Source organism: Asparagus officinalis, chromosome 2 (genome assembly GCF_001876935.1).
Source record: "Asparagus officinalis chromosome 2, Aspof.V1, whole genome shotgun sequence".
Classification (NCBI taxonomy): domain Eukaryota; kingdom Viridiplantae; phylum Streptophyta; class Magnoliopsida; order Asparagales; family Asparagaceae; genus Asparagus; species Asparagus officinalis.
The window spans coordinates 8,837,212-8,847,220 of record NC_033795.1 but is presented as its reverse complement, the minus strand read 5'-3'; the positions used below and the strand labels follow the sequence as shown (position 1 = coordinate 8,847,220).

General features: G+C 32.3%; 2 protein-coding genes across 2 annotated transcripts in view; one reads left to right on the top strand and one right to left on the bottom strand.

Annotated features, from left to right (window-relative positions):
* On the top strand, positions 3,814 to 7,713 carry LOC109830790. The gene is made up of 4 exons (XM_020398157.1): positions 3,814 to 3,818; positions 5,339 to 5,469; positions 5,625 to 5,809; positions 7,472 to 7,713. The coding sequence occupies exons 1-4, from the start codon at positions 3,814 to 3,816 to the stop codon at positions 7,475 to 7,477; spliced, it is 327 nt and encodes a 108-aa protein (XP_020253746.1). The 3' UTR covers positions 7,478 to 7,713.
* LOC109830154 (dehydrogenase/reductase SDR family member 7) overlaps positions 8,675 to 10,009 on the bottom strand; it is a 13,751-nt gene continuing 12,416 nt past the window's right edge. The window contains exon 12 of the mRNA XM_020397322.1: positions 8,675 to 8,927. Within this exon, the coding sequence (XP_020252911.1) occupies positions 8,838 to 8,927 (90 nt within the window). The 3' untranslated portion in view covers positions 8,675 to 8,837. The remainder of the gene's footprint in view (positions 8,928 to 10,009) is intronic.

Below are 10,009 nucleotides of genomic sequence, written 5' to 3'. Positions count from 1 at the left end.
TCTTAATCTATATCTATCTATATCTATATCTATACTTCTTTAAAACCCCAAAAAATTGAATATTTTGTCATAAATAATAAATATGTTGCATTATGAAAAAAAAAAATTTATTAATATTTGAGTATGCTAGGAATTGATTTGAGATTAATTCAATGTATATATGTGAATATAGAAGTGATATCATGCACACGTACACGGGCCTAAATCTGGGAAAAACGACCAGTTACAAGTATATACATTTTACATACTTAAGCAGTTGGAATATGAAAAATCTTAAAAGACCAAAGTTGTAGGTATCTTCAAGAGCTTTCCAACAAATCTTATATCACCTCATTCCGAGGTCTTACATAAAAGTTATGGCCAAAATACCGATGGTTGTTTTCCTAGTCAGACTAGGTTTCCTGGTTCGGGTCAAACAGGTTTGTTTCGGGTTTGCCTCTATAAATACCTATGTTTTTCACGAAAATTCCCTTTTTTATCATATCTATGAACCCTAGCAGTCACCCTCTCTCCTCAAAAACCCTAGATCTTATTCTTATGAGTTTGGAGAGCTTTGTGAAGCAAAATACCAACACGAGGGTGAGATCATTGACGTGTGACGAGGGAGAACGGGTGGTTTGTGCTCATGGATTGCTTGCTGTTTATTTCAGAGGCTTGCACATGAGATTAAGGCAAGATTATCTTCATCCAAACACATCCCCATAGTTAAATAACTAGTGTAGATGATTAATATGATGTTGAATATGTGTTTTTATGCTTTAATTTTAACCTGAGGTGTTAAAAGTCAGATTTTTAATAATAAATCTTAAACCAATGCTAGATTAGTAATCTTTTCTTACTGTTTATGATAGTATCATGATCATGATCATTAGGGTTATTCATAATTTTATTTATATATGAGAAATTTAAGTGATGTACTAAATATATATTTTCTGCAGAAAACTGCAGCACTTGTATAATCTTTAACTAATATTTTAAGATAGCAAACAAATTCCAAATTTAACCAAACTAGTTCCAAATGAAAGATATATGTATCTAGTTTCTAAAACAGAAAACCATTCTTAAAAAGAGTTTGTATAGAGAAAGATATGTTATGTTTACTAACAATATATCCTGCAGAAAATCTGCTGCATATGTATAATGTTTAACTGGAGATTTGGGATAACAAATGAACTCCAAACTGAACCAACCTTATGCCATTTGAAAGATGTGTGAATCTAGTTTTTAAAACAGAAAAACTATTTGTAAAAATAGTGTTTTTAGAGAAAGATATGCTCGTTTTACTAACAGAAGTCCTGTCTGTTTTCCTGCTCATTTTGTGGAGCTGTGTTGCGCCGTTTTGAGATGCATCGCGGAGTTTTGAGTCACTTGATGTTACACATATAGGCATGAATATATTGTGTTATGTATCTTTATATGTGAGATGGCTTGCGGACATGAGTTTAGGTTTGCACACCGAGACACGTGTGAAATTAGTGTATATGCATCCTTTTCATATATCTCATCAATTTCTACACATTTCATTCGGTCCATGTGTTGGGCAATTATTATGTGCAGTCAATGTGTTGGACATTCATCATATTCAGTCCATGTGTTGGACATTCATTATTCAGTCTATGTGTTGGACAATTTATATATGCAGTCCATGTGTTGGGCATCCACTACACCTAGTCTTAGTCCATGTGTTGGACACCTATTTAAACCTTGAGTATGACACTTAACACTTACATAGGTTGGACACGACACTTATGTGGGTTTTGACATGTCATGGTATTTGAGTTCTGAAATGGGTTAGTCTTCTTTATATTATTGTTCTTGTATTAGATCTTGGGTTTGGTATTTAGGGATTTACAATTTGAGACATATGGTATATATATGAGGGTTTTCTTATTTGGATTATTTCGCTCGACGTACCAGTCTCGTATTATGGATTTCTAATTGTTGGTTTTATTAGATTGTCTTTTCTTAGTTCGGTATTAATGTTTAGATATCTACAATTTGAGACATATGGTATATATATGAGTATTTTCTTGTTTGGATTATTTCGCTCGACGTACTACGTCTCGTGTTGTAGGTTTCTAAATATTAATCCCACTTAGATACGGAAAAAATAAATCTAGGTAGACTATGCTTAATAGATAGAGCATTCACTCCATCTAGCAGCCCTTCCCCTGGGAGCGGATGGAGGTAATCTTGCTGTAGCGCTCTAACGCTCTTGTTGTTGTTCTTTTTCTTTTAAATTACTTTTCAGGTAGTTCAGAGTTTCGAAGAGCCGCAGGATGACGGAGTTCTGGCATAGTCGCCGTCGCGTATTTTTACTTGTAGAGACTCCACTGTAGTTTTGAGTTTCATTCAGACATTAGAGTTTCATATTCATATTGTAAAGGCATTGTGCCTTAGTATGATTTTTAGTTGATTCATGTTGAGACATTTTTATTATTCAGATATCAGATGTATTATAGTTGAGACATGATTCTTTTTATTTATGAGATATCTCTTCTATATTATGTCTATTACATTTATTCTCTTTATTTTGCCTGTTTTGTACCTGCACTTCTATTTGGTTCCACTAGAGTATATTACTGTGATTGGTGAAACGTGTTTATGCACAGTGTGGGTGCATTGCAGGTTTGACATCTCTGGTTTTACCTTGGATTGCAGCCTTGTGTGAACCCAGGGGCATCACAATCTATATCTATACTTCTATAAAAAGAGGATAGGGGTTTTAAAAATTTTTAATTTTCTTTTTTATCATCTTAAATTTTGATAAATTCTAACTATGTCATTATCTCTAATTATGTTTTTATTAAATAAATATAATCTCTTATTAATTATGTATCTCCTCACCTTCCTAAACATTATAATTATCAATAATATTATAACTATTAGTTGTTTAAAATAATAAATAAAATAAGTATACACATTTATTAGTAGTAACCAATTAAATTATTGTAATAATTATTTATGAAATATAATAAAATAATTAAAATAATAGTATAAATAGAATAATATATTACTAAATACTATTAAAAATTATACTATAATTCAATAAGCAATAAAATAAATAGAATAAATTTTGAATCACATAAATAGTGTAATTATTTTAATAATATAATATAAACTTTGACTTATACTATTTATTTAGTATTATATTATTAAATAAATTAAATGAATAATTCAATATTATTTTTAGAGTATTTTTTTAAAGATTATTACATGACACTGAATAATCCATACTTGGTAATGATTGAAAACTAATTTTTTTAAAAACATTATTTAATACTAATAATAGTAATATTAATTGTTAATGATATTATTATAAAAATTTATAAATTTTTTATAGTGCTAAATTATTTAATAGCATAATCAAAAAATTTAAATTAGATAAATATTATATAGTATATAGATAGCATAATTATTTTAATAGTATTACTTGAACTAAGAATTATAATATTAAATAAGGTTAATTATAATAAACTCCACGAAGTTAAAAACATTTTACAGTAAATAAATCCTATGAACTTTCGAAATCATACTAAACCCTAATAACTTTTGTATAAAGCCCCTACTATCTTTTAGATAAATTACACCAAATCGCCGATAACTTTCAAAATGCCTTTTCATGCCATTTTCCGCTTCTAATTTATGCGGGTTATTTGTAAAATTTTAAAAGTTATTGGGATTTTTCTTTAAAAACAAAAAAGTCATTATGGGTTTAGTGCAACTGTGAAAGTACATATAGGCTGAAAGTTCATAAGGGTTTAGTGTAATTTACCCAGTTAAATAGTTATAATGAGAAGTAACTATTGTAATATGCTGTAAGTATCAAGCGTAACTATTTATGGAACATAAAGAAAATGCTAGCAATATTGATGTCGCTTAGTTAATTTAGAGTTAAGTTAGCAACTTTCAAGTTGGATGAACATATTTAAGAGAACTTATAAAATTGATAGTTTTATTTGATAACAATTTTAGATTTGAGTACTTATTTTAAAAAAGGTTAAATAATGCTTGGTGGTCATTATAAGAAAAACATTCAATTACAATAACTACACAATAATTAATAATTAATAATTTTCTTTTTACACAATCTTATTATACAATTTTATTTATAAACATATAGTTTTACTATTTAATAAAAAATTTAAAATTTAAAACATGAATGTTCAAATGCAAAACACGGGCATTATACTAGTATTCTGAAAAAGAAAGCTTTTTCTTTCGAAAAATTTCCAACTCAAAGCATTAGTGGAGCTAGGGTAATAAATCTGGCCCGACCCAAGAAGCGAGCATTTTCTCGTTCATCGATGGCCTTTTAGGGCCTGTTTGGTTATTTCCTAAAAAACCAAGAAATAGAAATGAAAACCGAGAAAGCTCAAAAAGTACAATTTCATCCATTTCCATCACTAAAACTCACCCACAATATCTAATAAAATATTATTTTTATCCAACAACTCATCCATCACATCTAATAAAATATTATTTTCATCTAACAACTCATTCACCACATCCACCACATCTAATAAAATATTATTTTTATCCAACAACTCATCAACCACATCTAATAAAATATTATTTTTTATCCACAACATCACTCAACTCAACTCATCTCATCATTTCAAATCACTCACATCATCCAATAAGATGGTGATAACTCATCTCATCTCATTAACATTTCATTTCCACACATTTCCTCCCAAAAAGCTAGGAAAATAATTTCCTTAAGTGTGGGTCACATCATCCAATTATATGGGTCACATCATCCAATAATATAATAACAACTCATCTCATCTCATCTATTTTCTTATTTTTAAGAATGAACCAAACAAAAGAAAACAACCTATTACAAGAAATAGGTTTCTTAGGGCATCTCCAACAGCTTCTCTAAAAATTTCTCCAAAATGGGGAAGCAAAAGTCATATTCTCCAAATTATTTTTATACCAACTCCAACAGCTTCCCCATTTTGAAGAATACATTTTTTCCTCCAAAAATTTGGAGAATGCTGCAGATTTGGGGAAGCTTCCCCATTTTTTCTCCTCCATCCCTATTTTGGGGAATGAGATGGGAAATCTGTTGGACCAAAAACCTAACTATATTCTCCAAAAGTGGGAAATGGGGAAGCTGTTGGAGATGCTTTTATAATTCATTTCCTTATTTTTTTCGCCAACCAAACAGCATGAAAACAAGTTTTCTTAAAAAATCACCCACATCATCTTATAATAAGGTGACAACTCATCTCCATTTCTTTGATTTTCTTTTTTTTTAGCAAACCAAACACTCCCAAAACAATTTTTCTTAGAAATAGTTTTTCATTTCTTTGATATGCCATTTTTTTAGGCAAACAAACAGACCCTTAACAAAAGCAGCGCGAGCTCGAGCCAATTGGACTATAAAATCTCTCTACCTCTCAGAGGCCAGGGTAGTATTCGAACGAACTCATTCATTCTCCTCTTTCATCTGCAATCATGGTACATTTTCTCTCTTTATTCGATTTACCAAAACAAAAAAAGTTAACATTTTATTCTATACATCCTTGGGAATTTATAGGTTTAGTCTTTTTTATTCCCTGGCAAGTGAATAGACCATGATTTTAACTGAAGTTGCAATTTTTAATTGAACGCAGCCGAAATAAATCCACGAGATCAAGGATTTCCTTTTGACGGCGAGGAGGAAAGATGCGAGATCGGTGAGGATCAAGAGGAGCAAAGATGTGGTCAAGTTCAAGGTCCGATGCTCCAGATATCTCTACACTTTTGTGTGTTCTTGATGCCGAGAAAGCCGACAAGCTCAAGCAATCTCTTCCCCCTGGTAATTTTTCTTGTTTTTGTTATTAGTTAATTTATGTCGTAATATTTTTGTAATTAAATTATGTCGTAATATTTTGTAATGATAATCCTCGTTATTTATTGACATGATTACAAGTTTATTTTTTTAGTATTTTTTTTAAAAAAAATGTATTAGTCTGGATTCTTGCATGCTTCGATTCTTGCATTTGTTAATTAACGGGTGCAATCCGTAGCGAGATATGATTTATAAGAAATTATGTTAACCTAGAAGTGATGTCATGTGAAATATGTTGGGACAAACCCGAGACGCAATAGAGCAAGGTCCCAACGAATAGTAGAGCAGAAATAATGAAATGAATACGCCGATTTACGTGGAAAACCTCCTAAATAAATTTGGCGTAAAAATCACGGGCAATGATAGAAGAATCCACTATGGAGAAAATTTAGGAGTTACAATCTCTCTTTTCAAGGAGAACCTCTCTATTTTTCTCTCTTTCTCTCTCCCTTTCTCTTTCTTTTTACTCTTAATTGGAGACACTGGGATGATCAGAACTTCACGCCACAGAAAGCTATATATATAGGTGATTTTGTGGTAGGCGTGCACTGTTGCTACGTGCACTTAAATTATGTTAACCTATAATTGACACGGCTTTAGCAATTATTTAGTTTGTGTATAATTAGGATTGAAACAACTAGGGTCGCAATTGCGAGGGAGCTTGCTACCAAGAATTTGTTTCGGTTATTTATAAGGCTTAATTGCACTTAAATGCCCTATATTTCCCCATATTTTGCACTTATATATCCCCACTTGTTTTTGGCAGCACTTATATATCCTAAAGTTTTTCTTTAAACTCGCACTTAAATACCCTCACTTGTTTTGGCAGCACTATATACCCTAAAGTTTTAACTACGTGCACTTAAATACCTTAAAGTTTTTAAAATTTGCACTTAAATCCCTCAGTTGTGCAAAGCTGAGGGTATTTAAGTGCAAGTTTTAAAGACTTTAGGGTATATAAGTGCTGACAAAAACAAGTGAGGGTATATAAGTGCAACTTAGGGGAAAATATAGGGTATTTAACTACAATTAAGCCTATTGATAATTGGGATTTATGGGTTGCTATTGGCCGAACCGACTTGTTGACATATCACTAGATTTCTGATGTCCATTTTCAACTCCTTTACATAAAATGTAGATCAGGCACCAATTAGTTTTGAACTAAAGTTGTGTTTAGCCGTAGCTTCCTTCGCCTCAATGCAACTGGTTTTTCGTGGGGCTTTGCGTTTTAAAATACAAAGAAAAAGAAAACTCTATCAGTTGCACTAATGATGCTTCTATGTTTTCAGTGGTGGTAGGGATTTCCAGACTGAATTTTTTTGATATAACAAATCATTTCATTGTTTTTTCTGGTCTATTGCATAAATGTAAACATATAATAAAACGGGTTAATTGCGGATCACCAGGTACCCCTCGTAGTATCATTTTTTGAACTTACTACCCATCTACCTTTATTTTTTTACGTTTATATCTACACACTAGATCAGAAAAAACTAGGGGGTGGTATGTTCAAAACACAGATGCTACAGGGGTATTATCGGCATTTAACCCTTGAAAAAAGAAAGAAAGAACTTATGTGATGACACTCGTATTTGTATGGAACTTAACCATGTTATTATTGCTTTGCAGGTTTGACTGTCCAGGATCTCTGAAGCTGCATATGACAGATTGGTTACCGGATTTTTGTGGCCTTGGTCTTTAGTATTCTTGAAACTTTGTGGATGTTATGAACAATATTATTTTGCCAGAACCGTGTTTATTTTCTCAGAACAAAATTTGCTGTTGTAGCAGTTGCGAGAGCTGTCTAGTAAGCAAATTTGTAGCATGTTTTGAAGTTATGAGCAAAATGGGTAGACGGTAGCCTTAAAGCTGAAATGTTTCATATGAATGTCTTATTGCGTAGCATGGTAGAGTTAAACTTGAGCCGACGTACTTTTAGATTTGTTTCTTGATACTCCTTGTTGCAGAGATATGATATTTGTATCTAAGCTTGAGTCTTGAGATATCATGGTTTCGTAACTCAACATCTCTTCCCATGGATTATGATGACAAATGCTACTATGTTACGTTGAACTGGAACTGTAGTGTAATTTGCATGTTGTGTCTTTGATGCAAACCATACTTGTTTTATTCTGTCGAAAAAATTACAGAGCTCGTGTACTCATGCAAACCGAAATATACATTCCCGAACTCAGTGGACTCATGGAAACTGAAATATACATTCCGATGAGCTACATTTACAGGGTACTGAGCCTAAGTACTACCCTCAGTAAATTTTTTTTAAAGATTCAACTTGTTTGACTGATTATAGTTGAAATATCTGTGTGATTCTTAATTATAATGCAACAGCAATACAGCACTTAATGGTAAATTTTTCGACTCTACAAGAATCATATTCTTTCTTTCAAGTTTGCTAAAAGATTATCTTTTTTATTAATAACAATCATATTACTCTTTAGTTTTTTCGACATTGTATTCTCAGCAAGAGCAACTTCTGATATCATATACATGAGCGTATCCAAGAGGGTCAAGCTGAGTTAGTAATCTGCCTGTGAATAGTACTCCAATGTCTCAAGTTTGACTCTCCTGGGAAGCACCCATAGAAATTTAATTCCTAAAATACTCAAGGTCGTGTATTGGAGGATGACCCTTAAGCCACACGTGAGGGTTTGATACCCATAGTCTGAAGGATCATGAGAAGTTCCCTCGTCAAACCCGCAGAGAAGAGAAAAATAGTGTTTTGCATTAGCTTCAAGAACCATCACAGCTACAAGAATCTTTAGTATGAGAATAAATCTGACAGTCATAACAAGGAGATGGGGCAACAAAATCTTCAGAATAACGTTCAACAAATATAGCAACAATTCGTATATAGGCTTCAACTTGGTAATTATTATGTGAAGTAGCATCATATACATTTTTCGAATATCCGGTGTTTATAATGGGCATCCGTTATACAAGAAGTCATTTAAGTTGAAACCAAGAGGTGAAAAAATCATGTTGTTTTCTTCTTTTGACCGAAAATCAACTTCCAGCTGTAAGTGTTGCCTTTTTTTGCTGCAGCATCCAGTCGGTTGACACCAGTCTGCAGAATTAAACCACAAGGTTAAGAAGGAATAAGATTTAAGGAAGAAACAAAAAAAAAGAGGGGAAAAAGGGGGAAATATGGTGCTCTTGTGTGCATTAGTAAAATATGTAAACATAATTTGACGTATTTGTCATTGATAAAATTGTACAACAGTCGTTCATTGCATATGCCATGAGAAGTTCTGTTCTCAATTTGATTATGATGATCGTGGTGCAGCAAAAGTTTCACTCGAAATTCTAATATCATGGAAGTATTTCTCTTAGGAGGAATACCTAGGGATGAATGTCTGTTAATGTCTAAGCTCCCTCTCCATTACAAGCTTAACATACCACACACCAGTACCGGCCTGTAAACCTATATTTCCTATGGGGAACTATAGACTATAGTATTGAAAGCTATTAGATTTCATAAATCTCTAAAGACATGTTACTATGAGATGTCAGAGCTTACACCCTTTTCTCGTCTTTAAAAGAAAAAGAAAGGAAACTGTGTAGAGATAATCAGCCTGCAAAATGTTGTTTTCTTATGTTCTCTTCCTTTCCTACTTTAAAAAGTTCCTAGATTTGACATAATGGCAGGAGTTATTTTACAGAGTATTTAAGCATTGCACGATAGGATGACATACGAAAGCCGTAACTAACAAAAAAGACACATTCAAGAAAACAGAAACATTCAAGCATTTGAACCAATTGAAAGGAAAGAAAACATGGTAATGCAACATGGGCCCATCTAGGTGGTCAGTGTTAACATTTAAGGTCAGTTTATATAAAGAAGCTTTATATGAATATTAAAGCCTCCCGAGTACTCGCTAACCTAATACAGATAAGAGTCCTGAGAGAAACTTGTCAGCAGACAAAAATATTATATGCACTGTGTGCATAATTTTACCAGGAGAGAGAACAACATTGTATGTCTGAATTTGTTGTATATTAATTTATCACTCATGGAAGTTGAATGCAAGGCAAATGGATCACTATATATGTAATAACCATTAAAGTTCCCTTTTTCCTAACCTAACTAACCCCCTGTGTAACCCCTTTGACTATCCCTAACTCTCCCAAATCTCACCTAAAAATAAA